Source organism: Hyperolius riggenbachi, chromosome 1 (assembly GCF_040937935.1).
Source record: "Hyperolius riggenbachi isolate aHypRig1 chromosome 1, aHypRig1.pri, whole genome shotgun sequence".
Classification (NCBI taxonomy): Eukaryota; Metazoa; Chordata; class Amphibia; order Anura; family Hyperoliidae; genus Hyperolius; species Hyperolius riggenbachi.
The window spans coordinates 540,445,285-540,463,397 of record NC_090646.1 but is presented as its reverse complement, the minus strand read 5'-3'; the positions used below and the strand labels follow the sequence as shown (position 1 = coordinate 540,463,397).

Genomic DNA, 18,113 nt, shown 5'->3' with positions numbered 1-18,113 from the left:
TCCTGTCGCTGTGAATACTTCATATGTCACTAAGGGGAATGCATACAGAGACACATATATGATCTATGTCTTGCTTTTGTGGATTTTACCTATTCAAAACTAATCTGAAATTTGTAGTAAGAGCAATATGGAAGGTACCTTTGCTAACTGTTATTGAGCTGATCTTCAGTCATCTTCAGTTTTCATTTCTCAAAATCCAATGGAACCAAAGTTCCCCAAAGAGAGCCATTTTCTCTATATCCTACATTACTTTTAATTGGAATTAAAACACATAGATGGGCTAAACAAGTACTGACCCCCACTACCAAGAGAGTAGGGAGTGGTGGGAACACAGTAACTCAATAGAAGCTAGATTCCCAATATAATAGTACGTCTAGACTCTTCTCCCATCAGTTTCTAATACATAAAGAGCCCTGGGAAGAAATTATGAGTTATTTGTTGTGTAGTTGGATGGGTGTTCTTTAGAGGAGATTGCCTATTTCCTGTTTGCATGCGTACATTTGAAATAGCCGCAAGTTAAAATAGGCGCGGATATCGGCAGACTTAAATTTCACTTGTAATGGCAATAGCCGTTTTTCCTCCCCTTTTCAGCGCTTCTTCTCCTTTACATTAAATCACGGTTATTAACCGACTTCATGTACTCCTCATGTGCGGCTATGAGCACTTTCAAATCATTCGAAATTACACCACCTATATCAATTCCTGTAAAAACCACCTTTTGCGGCATTAGCAAAAATAGCATACAAGTAGCAGACAGATTTTGTTTCATTTTAGCGGCTATAGTAAGTGTTGAAGTCTCCATAATCTTTGCATCGTGTTAACATGTATTTACATATATAGGGGTACTTTAACATTTATTTCTTACAGGAAAAGCGGCTATAGGGATCACTGCTATTTATAGTATATGCAAAAGTAAAATATATACACATTAATACACATAAAAACCATTAATACATGGTAAACCTGAAGTTGAAATTTACAGTAACAATACCATTTAAAGTTGAAAATGTTGAAAGGAGTGGCCAGTGTGCCGGAGGAGGGTAGCGTAAAATTCGTTCCTCTGAAGAAAAAGTACTGGAGACCTGCGGAGGCGGTGAGGCAGCAGTGGGAAACCACAGGCAGATGCTGCAGGAGATGGGACAGCTGAGGCTGCCAGCAGCTCCGGGGAGGAGGAGACATTGGAGGAGCAGCACACAGCAGGGGGATGGGGACAGCATGGATTACAGCACCAGTGAAGAGTCTTCCCCGAGTGCCACTTCTCCTGAGAGTCTCCCCAGCATCTCAGTGATGGAGCCCCGGGAGGAAGGAGAGAAGCCGCTCAACCAGCTGGGATCCCTGGAAACAGTCCATTCCAGTTACTGTTAAATACCGTCAGAAAGAATGTAATTGCCGGTAATTAAATTATGTCCCTTTACCAATGCTAATACCACCCACATGCTCTACCAATGATATGCCACTTTATGTAGAAATAGTAGATATACTGCACAGATGTAGAAATAGTGCACAGCTTAGTGATTATTAAAGAACATATCATTTTTGGTAACTTAGCATAAATCTTAATATTGGAAAATAACATTATGGCAATTGATTCACTGTGGGTTATTACTCAACAGTAGCTACATTAATGTCCACCGCACGCTGTTCAATAATTAAAAATAGTGCTTCCTCAAGTAATAAGACAATGCATTTCTCTTTAATTCATAAATTCCTACCAACACTTCCTGTGTTGAAAGATGTAACAAACACGAAGTAGTTATGTAAACAAGATGTTAACAAATGTCCGCCACAGGGGTTGATAGTGTATCTGACACAGATAGAAAGTTTAAACAAGATAGTTTGTGTAAATTCATGGTCAGCTGGTGCATTAAAACACACTATAAAGCAACAGATCTTCTGCAATGCAATATGCTTCACACCAATTCATTATGAAATATAACATATTTATAAATCCACCTTAGAAGTTACCGACAAATCTGATAGAAGTATAAATATTTGTCTCCCATAACAGCTAACTACCCGTCCACAGATAGTTAATAAATAAAAGGCTCTATATAGATTGCACTGTAGATTCTCCTACACTCAAGAGCAGATTGCCATTGTCACTTGCTGGATGTGAAGTTACATGGCATGCAGACAGCCCATTCAGGTGCTAATAGCCGCTAGCAGGATCTGCACTGTTCTCTCAATTCAGAGGGGATGCAGACTATCAGCTGATGCTCTGCAGATTAGGATCAAGAGATGCTATTCCCACACAGACCAGCACAGCGGGTGTGCTTGCAGCAAATGACACCTTGTATCAGATCAAAGGATCACCTCAGAAGAACACATTAATTACCTTACTTGCATTTAACTGCTGATCAATTAACAGCTAATCTATAGTAATTAACTTATTTATTACATTATTCACAAATTGCATGATTGAAGCGCATCCCATATAAACAAGAGTTTACAAAAATAACTAGCTGGTTTGGAGATGAAGTTAAAGATTAACTGAAGCTGAGAAATTCAGAGCTGAACAGGAGACAACTAAGGTGCTGGAGAGAGCTCACCATGCGAAATAACATCGGAGCTGACCAGGAGAGAACAGGATACTAGCATTGCAGGAGAGAGTAGCATATGATCAGTGCCGACCAGGGAATTAGCGGTGGCTTGGTGGGCTGTGCGCTATAATTTAACATGATGGGGAGCTTAATGAGGCTATGCACTCTATATATATACACGCTAATATTGGGCTACAGATCACTGCTACTTACAAGGTATGCTTCCCATAGCTGTAGCCTTATTGTAGCAACTGTAATAACTATGTTTTATTTGTATAGGACACATCTAGCTATATTGTATCGCAACATCCTAACTGCATTCAATGGCATCAGCGTGACAATGCAGCTAATTAAAATGGACTCTAAATTGAAAATTAGGTAGAAGGTGAGAAATATCGGCTATTAAAAGTGAGACCATGAAGGTGCAGTTAACAGAAATTATTGTATAATGTTGTATTATAAAGGCGCATTATATATTATATGTTTTGGACATTGTTGAGAAATATCGGGTATTTAAACTGAGAATATACAGTAAATAAAAAAATGCCGGTAATCATTAAGTTGACTGAGGGCGCATTGTAAATTAAGACATTTTGCTAGTGGGAACAAGTTGCCTAAAGAAACAGTATAAGGAGCAGTATTATGAATTACAACGGAATAATAATATTATCTAGCTTACGGTATACAGTAACCAGGTTTATATAGGTTGAGAAATAAGGGTTATGAAGGACATAGCCGTAATGAATAATGAGATAGCAGCAGCCAATAGAGCGGGATAAGGGTTAGCTGCAGCGCATAAGGGTTAGCTATGCAGAAGACGGACGGTTTAATGAACAGCCGCAATCCGCGCCCATATTATGCAATCTGCGCCGTGAAAACAGGATGTAGCCGATAATTGCATTGTCTGAATAGCCGCGCCTAAATTAACTTGCGCTGCTATCAGCGTGTTCGGTTTGCATGGCTGCTTGAATAGGACATTTTTTATATTAGAATATTAGAATTAATGTTAGAAATTGATGAGAGAAGAGCCTAGACCAGTGGTCCTTAAACTAAGGCCCGCGGGCTGAATGCGGCCCCCTGAGGCTTTTTTACTGGCCCTCTACACACAGACTGTATTACTTATAGATGTTGCAGCTGTACTGGCACCACGTTTCCACATGGAAGCCAGTAAGAAGTAATTCACTGGCTTCCTATTCTGCATTAGGTGGCACTGCTGTCCAATTGTATGGCAGGCTGTCACCTGGGTATGCTTCACTGTCTGGTGCGCAAAAACATTGTAGTAGTGGGGGTGGTTAGAGGTAATATAAAAGCAGCATGTGTGCGCATGTGTAGGGTTGGATAATTTGCAGTCCTTGCAATTACTGGGGAAAAGGGGTTGTTTTGGGGAACTTTTGAAAGTACAGTATGTATTTTGAACACTGATTGCTTTGCGTGTGGGGATTTGCATTTTAGGTGCTGTTTACACTACCTAGGTTCAATGTAATTTTTTTTTACATCATTTTATGTACACTCCGGCCCCCCAGCAGTCTACAGTATGTTGACCCGGCCCTTGACTAAAACAGTTTGGGGACCCCTGATCTAGATGTACCATTATATTGGGAGTCTAGTTACCACTGTGACTTACAGTTTCCACCACTCCCTCATCTCTTGGTGGTGGGTGTCAGTACTTGGTTAGCCCATACATGTGTTTTAATTCTTAATAAAAATTACATTTTATAAAAAGAAAACACAGAAAACTTCTCTCTTTTAAGGACCTTTGCTTCCTTTGTCTTTTGATATTCGTACCCATATCTCATTTCCAAAATCATACCGTGTTTCATTTCTTTAATGATTTCTGACACAGAATTAGATGAGTCTGCTGATTAGCTTTTCTGAGTCCATTGGCCTCCATTATGCCACTGTAAGGGTGCATACAAACATCCAATTTTGATTGGTCAATCACTGGCCAAGTTTACCACCTCCAAGTATTATGAGAGCTTACCTACACAATTAGTTCATAGTACTGGATGGGAGGAATCAGTTGATAGTATTCAAAAATGTTTGGACCTTGTACTACATGGAAGTAGAAAAATTGGTCAATCAAAATTGTATCTGTGTACCAGGTCTTACACCTGCTCTCAGAGAGATGTGCAGTAAAGATGAGCTGTGTTCATCATTTCAAGCAAGCAATAATTGCAAAAGATGAATTAAAAAAATCTGGAATGTATATACGGTATAACGGTATGATCTTCATGTCTCTGCTGTTCTCTGTACATGCGTGTTAGTAAATGACTCCACAGAGATAGACAGAAGTACAAGTAACTCGGAAGCAATACCGTTCAATAGCCTGGCATGACTTAACACAGCAGATTATATTATGAATCAGAACAGTAACGGATGACATTTTGGTCATTAATATGTACAATCAAAACGTGACACAAATCATGATTTCATTAATCAACCGGACAACTGAACTGTGTCTGTCTGTCTTCCAGGCCTTACCAGTGTGGGCACTGTTCCCAATCCTTCTCCCAACCATCGGAATTAAGGAATCATGTCGTCACCCACTCCAGTGATCGTCCCTTCAAGTGTGGCTACTGTGGCAGGGCCTTCGCTGGTGCTACTACATTAAACAACCACATCCGTACTCATACGGGAGAAAAACCATTTAAGTAAGCAAATACTTTGCAATATAAGCAAAAAATGATGGATATGAGAATTTTATCAACCTTGAGCGTCACTTTACAATTACTTTCCTCCTATGTTGATGTCAGGGGAGTAACTACAAATCATGAGGCCCCTCAGCAAAACTTTGATAGGGCCCCTTAATGTTCATACCCCTTCCTTTGTCTCTTCTTAGTGACCATCAGAGCCTGGGAGTCCATCTTACAAGGCTCATTAAAGAGAGCACGAGGTGGGCTCATAAAATGAAAAAAAAAGAACGTAGGCTACCTGATCCGATGGGCTGTCTAGAACAGGTAGCCACAGAAACTGCCGCTCCCCGCCGCTCCTGTGGGTCACACTGGTTCACTTTTACTTTTGTGACCTCTGGGTCACGATGCTGCAAGGAGAGACTGTGTGTCTCTCATCCAGCATGCAGGGAGGTGGGGGAGCAGCAGGGGGAGAAGCCAGGGAGAGAGAGCTGCCCTATGGCAACTCTGGGAACCCTGCAGGAATTCCCCTGGCGAGCATTTTAAACAGGGAATCCCTCTTCCCTATGTTTACCTCAGAGATAGCGACAAACATTGTCGCTCATCTCAGGGGGCTATAGCGCAGAGATGGGGGGGGCAGTAAGTGGTGGTGTGTGAAAAAAGAGGCATGTCAGGAGGCAGAGAACATGCCTCTGTGTCCCATCTGCCCCCATGGAACCACCTTGGGTTCTCATCAGGATATTCACATCCATGACATGTGTAGCCACAAAAACACCTGATCTGGAATATCAGAGAAAGGAAAGGTTAGTAGTTGGGGAAAGGGGCACCTCTGGGCCCACCCCTGCAGTCGCTGGGGCTGCTCCCTTCCTAGTTACGCCCCTGGTTTATCTGACAAGTTGTTCTCATGGGGGATTCTTAGCATTTCCTTTATTCTTTACAAAGTCATTCCTTGGAAAGGATCTAAAAAAAGGTTGGAGACCCCCCCCCCCCCCCTCCTGCACATTTGCACACTACTCTGGCAGTTGGATGGAGCAGGTGCCATTCAGTAAGTGCTTTATAAAATAAAGGAAAACCAAAGAATCCCCCACAATGTGCAAACATGTGGTCATCTGAAGTACTCTGGACAGTATAGCTCAAGAAAAAAATCTCTCTCTCCGTATATATATATATATATATATATATATATATATATATATATATATATATATATATATATATTTACAAATGTAAACACACCCTGTGAACCACAGAAATAGTAGTCCAGTGAGAGATGTTCCCATTAACCACTAAACGACCAGCTAACGCCGATAGGCGGCGGCTGGTCGTTTGTGGTTTTACATGAAAATGGCCGCAGGGTGTCTCCGTGAACAGCCTGCGAGCCTCCAATCGCGGCTCGCAGGCTAATTGTAAACACACGGGGAAGAAATCCCCGCTGTTTACATCAATACGGCGCTGCTGCGCAGCAGCGCCGTAAAGGAGATCGGCGATCCCTAGCCTCTGATTGGCCGGGGATCGCCACCGTGTGATAGGCTGAAGCCTATCAGAGGTGGCGCAGGACGCATCGCCCATGGAGCGAAGGGGAGGGAGGGAAGGAGAGGGAGGGAGGAATTGTGCTGCGGCGGAGGGCTTTGAGGAGGACCCCCGCCCGCTCGGCCACACGGAGCGGCGGCGATCAGACCCCCCCAGCAGGTCATCCCCCTAGTGGGGAAAAAAGGGGGGAAGTCTGGTCGCCCTGCCTTATTCCTGATCTGTGCTGTGGGATGGAGAGCCCACGCAGCACAGAAACTGCAAAGCACCCCTGGTCCTTAACCACTTGAGGACCGCCCCCAGCCGATGGGCGGCGGCAAAGTCCGGGCCCAAACGACCGCAATACGCCCATCGGCGGGGGCGGCTGCGGGAGTGGCTATGCGGCGATCGCGTCATTCGTGACGCGATCAGCCGCCGGGGACTGGCTCCGCCCACCGCTCGTAGTAACCCGCCGGCCGTTCGGAAGCGCCGGCGGGTTACTAGCACCCGGATCGCCGCTGAAACAATGTATAATAGGCTTTGTAATGTATACAAAGCCTATTATACTGGCTGCCTCCTGCCCTGGTGGTCCCAGTGTCCGAGGGACCACCAGGGCAGGCTGCAGCCACCCTAGTCTGCACCCAAGCACACTGATTTCCCCCCCCCCCGCCCCCTGATCGCCCACAGCACCCCTCAGACCCCCCCCCCTGCCCACCCCCCAGACCACTGTTTGCACCCAGTCACCCCCCTAATCACCCATCAATCACTCCCTGTCACTATCTGTCAACGCTATTATTTTTTTTATCCCCCCCCCTGCCCACTGCCCCCTCCTGATCACCCCCCACCCCTCAGATTCTCCTCAGACCCCCCCCCCAGACCCCCCACCGTGTACTATATGCATCTATCCCCCCTGATCACCTGTCAATCACCTGTCAATCACCCGTCAATCACCCGTCAATCACCCCCTGTCACTGCCACCCATCAATCAGCCCCTAACCTGCCCCTTGCGGGCAATCTGATCACCCCCCCACACCAATAGATCGCCCGCAGATCCGACATCAGATCACCTCCCAAATCCATTGTTTACATCTATTCTCTCCTCTAAACACCCACTAATTACCCATCAATCACCCATCAATCACCCCCTATCACCACCTGTCACTGTTACCCATCAGATTAGACCCTAATCTACCCCTTGCGGGCACCCAATCACCCGCCCACACGCTCAGATTGCCCTCAGACCCCCCCTTATCAATTCGCCAGTGCAATATTTACATCTGTTATTCCCTGTAACAACCCACTGATCACCTGTCAATCACCTATCAATCACCCCCTGTCACTGCCACCCATCAATCACCCCCTGTCACTGCCACCCATCAATCAGCCCCTAACCTGCCCCTTGCGGGCAATCTGATCACCCACCCACACCAATAGATCGCCCGCAGATCCGACATCAGATCACCTCCCAAGTGCAGTGTATACATCTCTTCTCTCCTCTAAACACCCACTAATTACCCATCAATCACCCCCTATCACCACCTGTCACTGTTACCCATCAGATTAGACCCTAATCTGCCCCTTGCGGGCACCCAATCACCCGCCCACACGCTCAGATTGCCCTCAGACCCCCCCCTTATCAATTCGCCAGTGCAATATTTACATCTGTTATTCCCTGTAATAACCCACTGATCACCTGTCAATCACCTATCAATCACCCCCTGTCACTGCCACCCATCAATCACCCCCTGTCACTGCCACCCATCAATCAGCCCCTAACCTGCCCCTTGCGGGCAATCTGATCACCCACCCACACCAATAGATCGCCCGCAGATCCGACATCAGATCACCTCCCAAGTGCAGTGTTTACCTCTCTTCTCTCCTCTAAACACCCACTAATTACCCATCAATCACCCCCTATCACCACCTGTCACTGTTACCCATCAGATTAGACCCTAATCTGCCCCTTGCGGGCACCCAATCACCCGCCCACACGCTCAGATTGCCCTCAGACCCCCCTTATCAATTCGCCAGTGCAATATTTACATCTGTTATTCCCTGTAATAACCCACTTATCACCTGTCAATCACCTATCAATCACCCCCTGTCACTGCCACCCATCAATCACCCCCTGTCACTGCCACCCATCAATCACCCCCTGTCACTGCCACCCATCAATCAGCCCCTAACCTGCCCCTTGCGGGCAATCTGATCACCCACCCACACCAATAGATCGCCCGCAGATCCGACATCAGATCACCTCCCAAGTGCAGTGTTTACATCTCTTCTCTCCTCTAAACACCCACTAATTACCCATCAATCACCCCCTATCACCACCTGTCACGGTTACCCATCAGATTAGACCCTAATCTGCCCCTTGCGGGCACCCAATCACCCGCCCACACCTCAGAACGTCCTCAGACCCCAGCCCTGATCACCTCGCTAGTGCATTGCTTGCATCTATTTCCCCCCTCTAATCACACCTTGAGACACCCATCAATCACCTCCTGTCACCCCCTAGCACACCTACCCATCAGATCAGGCCCTAATTTGCCCTGTGTGGGCTCCTGATCACTCGGCCAAACCCTCAGATCCCCCTCAGACCCCCTTCCGATCACCTCCCCAGTGCATTGATTGCATCTATTTTCCCCTCTAACCGCCCCCTGAGACACCCATCAATCACCTCCTGTCACCCCCCTAGCACTCCTATCCATCAGATCAGGCCCAAAACATCCTGTCATCTAAGAGGCCACCCTGCTTATGACCGGTTCCACAAAATTTGCCCCCTCATAGACCACCTGTCATCAAAATTTGCAGATGCTTATACCCCTGAACAGTCATTTTGAGAAATTTGGTTTCCAGACTACTCACAGTTTTGGGCCCGTAAAATGCCAGGGCAGTATAGGAACCCCACAAGTAACCCCATTTTAGAAAGAAGACACCCCAAGGTATTCTGTTAGGTGTATGATGAGTTCATAGAAGATTTTATTTTTTGTCAAAAGTTAGCGGAAATTGGATTTTTATTGTTTTTTTCACAAAGTGTCATTTTTCACTAACTTGTGACAAAAAATAAAATCTTCTATGAACTCACCATACCCCTAACGGAATACCTTGGGGTGTCTTCTTTCTAAAATGGGGTCACTTGTGGGGTTCCTATACTGCCCTGGCATTTTAGGGGCCCTAAACCGTGAGGAGTAGTCTAGAAAACAAATGCCTCAAAATGACCTGTGAATAGGACGTTGGGCCCCTTAGCGCACCTAGGCTGCAAAAAAGTGTCACACATGTGGTATCGCCATACTCAGGAGAAGTAGTATAATGTGTTTTGTGGTGTATTTTTACACATACCCATGCTGGGTGGGAGAAATCTCTCTGTAAATGGACAATTGTGTGTAAAAAAAATCAAAAATGTGTCATTTACAGAGATATTTCTCCCACCCAGCATGGTTATATGTAAAAATACACCACAAAACACATTATACTACTTCTTCTGAGTACGGCGATACCACATGTGTGACACTTTTTTGCAGCCTAACTGTGCTAAGGGGCCCAAAGTCCAATGAGTACCTTTAGGATTTCACAGGTCATTTTGAGACATTTGGGTTCAAGACTACTCCTCACGGTTTAGGGCCCCTAAAATGCCAGGGCAGTATAGGAACCCCACAAGTGACCCCATTTTAGAAAGAAGACACCCAAGGTATTCTGTTAGGTGTATGATGAGTTCATAGAAGATTTTATTTTTTGTCACAAGTTAGCGGAAATTGATATGTATTGTTTTTTTTTTTCACAAAGTGTCATTTTCCGCTAACTTGTGACAAAAAGAAAAATCTTCTATGAACTCACCATACTCCTAACAGAATACCTTGGGGTGTCTTCTTTCTAAAATGGGGTCACTTGTGGGGTTCCTATACTGCCCTGGCATTTTAGGGGCCCTAAACCGTGAGCAGTAGTCTAGAATCCAAATGCCTCAAAATGACCTGTGAATAGGACGTTAGGCCCCTTAGCGCACCTAGGTTGCAAAAAAGTGTCACACATGTGGTATCGCCGTACTCAGAAGAAGTAGTATATTGTGTTTTGGGGTGTATTTTTACACATACCCATGCTGGGTGGGAGAAATCTCTCTGTAAATGGACAATTGTGTGTAAAAAAAATCAAACAATTGTCATTTACAGAGATATTTCTCCCACTCAGCATGGGTATGTGTAAAAATACACCCCAAAACACATTATACTACTTCTCCTGAGTACGGCGGTACCACATGTGTGGCACTTTTTTGCACCCTAAGTGCGCTAAGAGGCCCAAAGTCCAATGAGTACCTTTAGGATTTCACAGGTCATTTTGCGACATTTGGTTTCAAGACTACTCCTCACGGTTTAGGGCCCCTAAAATGCCAGGGCAGTATAGGAACCCCACAAATGACCCCATTTTAGAAAGAAGACACCCCAAGGTATTCCATTAGGAGTATGGTGAGTTCATAGAAGATTTTATTTTTTGTCACAAGTTAGCGGAAAATGACACTTTGTGAAAAAAAACAATTAAAATCAATTTCCGCTAACTTGTGACAAAAAAAAAAATCTTCTATGAACTCACCATCCTCCTAACGGAATACCTTGGGGTGTCTTCTTTCTAAAATGGGGTAATTTGTGGGGTTCCTATACTGTCCTGGCATTTTAGGGGCCCTAAACCGTGAGGAGTAGTCTTGAAACGAAATTTCTCAAAATGACCTGTGAAATCCTAAAGGTACTCATTGAACTTTGGGCCCCTTAGCGCAGTTAGGGTGCAAAAAAGTGCCACACATGTGGTATCGCCGTACTCAGGAGAAGTAGTATAATGTGTTTTGGGGTGTATTTTTACACATACCCATGCTGAGTGGGAGAAATATCTCTATAAATAGACAATTGTGTGTAAAAAAAATTAAACAATTGTCATTTACGGAGATATTTCTCCCACCCAGCATGGGTATGTGTAAAAATACACCCCAAAACACATTATACTACTTCTCCTGAGTACGGCAATACCACGTGTGGCACTTTTTTGCAGCCTAACTGCGCTAAGGGGCCAAAAGTCCAATGAGCATCTTTAGGCTTTACAGGGGTGCTTACAATTAGGCACCCCCCAAAATGCCAGGACAGTGAACACACCCCACAAATGACCCCATTTTGGAAAGTAGACATTTCAAGGTATTCAGAGAGGAGCATAGTGAGTCTGTGGCAGATTTCATTTTTTTTGGTCGCAAGTTAGAAGAAATGGAAACTTTTTTTTTTCTTTTTTTTGTCAGAAAGTGTCATTTTCCGCTAACTTGTGACAAAAAATAAAATCTTCTATGAACTCACCATGCCTCTCACTGAATACTTTGGGATGTCTTCTTTCCAAAATGGGGTCATTTGGGGGGTATTTGTACTATCCTGGAATTTTAGCCCCTCATGAAACCTGACAGGTGCGCAGAAAAGTCAGAGATGCTTGAAAATGGGAAAATTCACTTTTGGCACCATAGTTTGTAAACGCTATAACTTTTACCCAATCCAATAAATATACACTGAATGGTTTTTTTTTTATCAAAGACATGTAGCAGAATAACTTTCGCGCTCAAATGTATAGGAAATTTTACTTTATTTGAAAAATGTCAGCACAGCAAGTTAAAGGGGCACTATGGTGAAAAATTGTAAAATTAAAAATAACATACACATAAGAAGTACATTTTTTCCAGAGTAAAATGAGTCATAAATTACTTTTCTCCTATGTTGCCGTCACTTACAGTAGGTAGTAGAAATCTGACAGAAGCGACAGGTTTTGGACTAGCCCATCACTTCATAGGGGATTCTCAGGGATTAATTTATTTTCAAAAGCACTTAGTGAATGGCAGTTGTTCTGTGCAACTGCCAAAAAACTGTAGCGCGCAGGGAGGCTGGCCAGCATCATTGTTTAAATCCTTTTTGGGAATATCTTTATTTAAAGACTAAAAGCCTTGCTGAGAATCCCCTATGAAGATGGACTAGTTCAAAACCTGTCCCTTCTGTCAGATTTCTACTACCTACTGTACGTGACAGCAACATAGGAGAAAAGTAATTTATGGCTTATTTTACTCTGGAAAAAACGTACTTCTTATTTGTCTATGTTTGTACATATTTAAAATTTTACAATTTTTCGCCATAGTGCCCCTTTAAAAAAGTCATTTTTTTGCCAAAATTCATGTCTTTTTTGATGAATATAATAAAAACTAAAACTCGCAGCAGCAATCAAATAGCAGCAAAAGAAAGCTGTATTAGTGACAAGAAAAGGAGGTAAAATTCATTTAGGTGGTAGGTTGTATGACCGAGCAATAAACCGTGAAAGCTGCAGTGGTCTGAATGGAGAAAAAGGCTCTGGTCCTTAAGGGGCGAAAAGACTGTGGTCCTGAAGTGGTTAAGTGGTTAAATCATCTTTTTTATCAAATTGGATATACAATGGATACATTTGGTTTGAAAAATAAAATGCCCGTAAACTGGTTAGTGCTATGTCATATCTCAATACACAGTTCAGCACACATGGATTAATTCACCAACTTAGTCCTCAAGGCGATGGTGAACTGAGGCTAATAGTCCAAATCAATTACACCACTGTCTTGTCAGAGCTTAGTGACACATTTCAATTACCTTCCCTCAGTGGTGTTTACTGAGGAAAAAAACTACCTGTACAAATAGACTGTAGTAAGTCACTATCATCATATAGAAAAATATAATTCTACCTTGACAAGACATATTCTCAAGGATTCCAGGGTATCTTTTTACTGTATTTACAGATTGGAGGCTGTGATGAATAGCCCCTATTAGTGCTTGTTGTTAGAAGAAATGGAAAAAGCAATTCTAAAATCCTGCTAGATACATAATTGATTTCCCTTGACTGCTGTGTAAATAGATTTTAGTAATTAATTGAAGAGGTTCTTGGGTCAAAATGAAAAATAGATTTATTTTAATGTTAAGGTGTTACATATCTGTTACCCTGTTGACTCTGTAATCCTTTTCTGTTTTATCATTCCTTGTGCTAAATATGAAATGCACTTTAATTCATTAGGTTTAATATTAATCATCAACAATAACACTTGACCTGGCTCTGTTGGAAAAAAATGACTGTTAATGTTAGAAACTTAAATATTATTACCAAACATAAATAGATATTAAAAATCCATTACTGAAATAAAATACACAATCCTGTAATTTATTGTGAGTCCTGCTTTCCAGGCAGGTTTGCAAAAGTGAAAAAATGTTAAATAATTAGCATTAAAATGGGCAGTGTGGCCCATATTTGCAAACTTCCACTACCAGGGCTTTCAAGCTAAACGCAGAGAATATATCCATAATTCTTATTAGCTAATAAGAATAAAAGTGGAACTATAGTCTCCTAACCAATCTCACAGTCTTTAGCCATTGTTGGAATTCACTTTAACATTAAAACCAAAAAATGAAAGCTTGCAGATGCCATAAATTAGCTTCTAAATTCCATTCATAAAGATATGTACTACTAAATAGTCCATATAAAGAAAGGACTACCCTTTGGAAAGAGCTATATAAAGAAAGGACTACCCTTTGGAAAGGGCCATATAAGGGAAGGACTACCCTTCGGAAAGGACATATTAAGAAAGGACTACCCTTGGAAAGTACTACCTTATAAGACTTCTGAATAGATCAGATTTTTAATTTAATGTAAACATAAAATCTAACAAAAATGCTCAACTGTTTTGTCAATCGAACATTGATTGGGAAAGGCTGTATTTTAGTTAATGGTGCAGTGAGGTGGGGCAGAGCGAGGGGCAGGGAGTGTCTCAGGCAAGAGGGGTACAACAGTAAAGTTTCATAACTCTGTTCTGTAGTGAGAGGTACAGAGTTTGAGCTGTGGCGAATAGAAACTTTTAACTGGTTTTAACATTTAACTTGTTCTGGCTCCTCACTTCGGAATCTCCAACACACATTATTTATTACAAAAACTCTTAATAATTCATATCATATATTTTCCCTGAGTGGAGCCTGCAGTCTACAACCACCTACCAACTACAACTCTCATACGAGGAAGCAAATAACATTGGGCCTGATGCACAAAAGCGCAGTAATAATGCCATGCACAGACAGTGCGCAGCAATAATTTCCTTACTTCCAGCAGCGTGTACCCTGCGGTACCCTAGTAGCATGAGTACTGCGAGTAGCATTACCGTTGCTACGGTAACGAGTGATACCGTGTTTTCCCGAAAATAAGACACTGTTTTATATTTTTCTTTCTTTCAAAATATGTGCTAGGGCTTATTTTCAGGAAGGTCTTATATTTTGTAAGGGTAGCCAGATCCCCCTTTAGTATTTAGCCCAAGTCCCTGTGTGTGTAGCCAGAGTCCCTTTGTGTGCAGCCAGAGTCCCCCTTGTATATAGGCAGAGTCCCCCCTGTATATAGGCAGAGTCTCCCCTGTATATAGGCAGAGTCCCCCCTGTATATAGGCAGAGTCCCCCCTGTATATAGGCAGTGTCCCCCCTGTATGGGTAGGCAGAGTCCCCCCTGTATGGGTAGGCAGAGTCCCCCCTATAGGGGTAGGAAGAGTCCCCCCTGTATGGGTAGGCAGAGTACCCCCTCCACAACCCATCCGCCCGCCCGATTTACCTTCTCTCTGTGCCCAGCTCCTGGCCCCTCGAGACAGTCGTATCCCCCTGAAGTCTATGAAGTCTATGCCCGGAAAAACTCAAACAGCAGATCTGCGGTGAAGGCAGCTAATGCAGCTCAGTAAGCGCTGCCGTATACAGGACGTGATCTATGTTTACTTCCTGTACATGGCGGCGCTGTTACTGGGCTACATGAGCAGCCTTTCACCGCTGATCTGCGCAGTTTCAATTATGCCGGGCATAGAGTGGATCCGACTTTCGGAGGGGGCCAGAAGCTGGGCACAGGACAGGTACAGCAGGTGGGCTGGCGAGCGATCGCGCCGCGGGGGGGTGGTGGCGGGATTTGGATGTCCGAAGGGAGCAGGAATCTAGCGCCGACTGTGTCCCCACCTGGCCCCCTGTCTTATTTTAAGGGGATGTCTTATATTTCGAGTACACTCGAAATATATACTAGGGCTTATATTTAGAGGAGGTCTTAAATTCGGGGAAACACGGTACTAGCAGAGACGGGACAAGGTCCTCCAGCACCCAAGGCTGAGACACCAAAGTGCGCCCCTCCATCCATCCCACCCTAGCCGTCACACTCCGATTGCTAATAGACTAAGCGGTGCCCAGAGGCGTAGCTAGGATTTTCAGCGCCCGGGGACAAAGACTATTAATGCGCCCCCCCCAAAGTCAAGGCGCGCCAAAAAGGGGCGTGGTCACATAATAAATGTGGGCGTGGTTATGGGTGGAGCCTAATGTATATGGAGGTTAGCAGGCTCACGCTCACCCACCCTCCCTCAGTATGTACCTTCCAGCATGTTCCAAGACAAATTCAGCAATCATGAGCCCCCCCCCATCAAAACAAATTCAGCAATCATGAGGCCCCCAACATAACCAACTCAGCAATCATGAGGCCCCCAACAAGACAAATTTAGCAATCATGAGGCCCCCAACAAGACAAATTCAGCGATCTTGAGGCACCCAACAAATCATGAGGCCCCCAACAAGACAAATTCAGTAACCATGAGGCCCCCAAAAAGACAAATTCAGCAGTCATGAGTCACATAAATAGACAGCATTTCACATAAATAGGTAGAATGCCCCCTTAATATGGTAGACACCTCTCACCTGGCGGCAGTTCTCCAAAATACACTTAATCTGACGTGGTTCCCCAAAAATAGGTAGCCCCAGGTCTATAGTTGTCCCCAGAATAGGTGGCCAGCAGTATAGATGTCCCCAGAATAGGTGGCCAGCGGTATAGATGTCCCCAGAACAGGTAGCCAGGGGTAGAGATGTCCACAGAACAGTTAGCCAGGGGTATATGTGCCCAGTATATGTAGGCAGGGGTATGTGTGCCCAGTATATGTAGCCAGAGGTATATGTGCCCAGTATATGTAGCCAGTGGTATATATGCCCAGTATATGTAGCCAGGAGAATAATATGTGCCCAGTATATATAGTCAGGCGTATATGTGCCCAGTATATGTAGCCAGGGGTATATATGCCCAGTATATGTAGCCAGGGGTATATATGCCCAGTATATGTAGCCAGGGGGTATATATGCCCAGTCCACGTAGCCAGGGGGTATATATGCCCAGTATATGTAGCCAGGGGTATATATGCCCAATATATGTAGGCAGGGGGTATATATGCCCAGTATATATAGGCAGGGGTATATATGCCCAGTATATGTAGCCAGGGGTATATATGCCAAGTATATGTAGCCAGGGGGTATATATGCCCAGTATATGTAGCCAAGGGTATATATGCCCAGTATATGTAGCCAGGGGGTATATATGCCCAGTATATATAGGCAGGGGTATATATGCCCAGTATATGTAGCCAGGGGTATATATGCCAAGTATATGTAGCCAGGGGGTATATATGCCCAGTCCACGTAGCCAGGGGGTATATATGCCCAGTATATGTAGCCAGGGGTATATATGCCCAATATATGTAGGCAGGGGGTATATATGCCCAGTATATATAGGCAGGGGTATATATGCCCAGTATATGTAGCCAGGGGTGTATATGCCCAATATATGTAGGCAGGGGGTATATATGCCCAGTATATATAGGCAGGGGTATATATGCCCAGTATATGTAGCCAGGGGTATATATGCCAAGTATATGTAGCCAGGGGGTATATATGCCCAGTATATGTAGCCAGGGGTATATATGCCCAATATATGTAGGCAGGGGGTATATATGCCCAGTATATATAGGCAGGGGTATATATGCCCAGTATATGTAGCCAGGGGTATATATGCCAAGTATATGTAGCCAGGGGGTATATATGCCCAGTATATGTAGCCAGGGGTATATATGCCCAGTATATGTAGCCAGGGGGTATATATGCTCAGTCCACGTAGCCAGGGGGTATATATGCCCAGTATATGTAGCCAGGGGTATATATGCCCAGTATATGTAGCCAGGGGTATATATGCCCAGTATATGTAGGCAGGGGTATATGTGCCCAGAGTAGGTAGCCAGGGGTATATGTGCCCAGAGTAGGTAGCCAGGGGTATATGTGCCCAGAGTAGGTAGCCAGGGGTATATGTGCCCAGAGTAGGTAGCCAGGGGTATATGTGCCCAGAGTAGGTAGCCAGGGGTATAGGTGCCCAGAGTAGGTAGCCAGGGGTATAGGTGCCCAGGGTAGGTAGCCAGGGGTATATGCCCAGTATATGTAGTTAGGGGTATATGTGCCCAATATATGTAGGCAGGGGTATATGTGCCCAGAGTAGGTAGCCAGGGGTATATGTGCCCAGAGTAGGTAGCCAGGGGTATATGCCCAGTATATGTAGTTAGGGGTATATGTGCCCATTATATGTAGGCAGGGGT

At 44.2% G+C, this 18,113-nt stretch overlaps 1 protein-coding gene across 1 annotated transcript in view; it reads left to right on the top strand.

The window, feature by feature from the left end:
- PRDM6 (PR/SET domain 6) overlaps positions 1-18,113 on the top strand; it is a 208,814-nt gene that overhangs the window by 173,999 nt on the left and 16,702 nt on the right. The window contains exon 7 of the mRNA XM_068271662.1: positions 5,015-5,191. Within this exon, the coding sequence (XP_068127763.1) occupies positions 5,015-5,191 (177 nt within the window). The remainder of the gene's footprint in view (positions 1-5,014; positions 5,192-18,113) is intronic.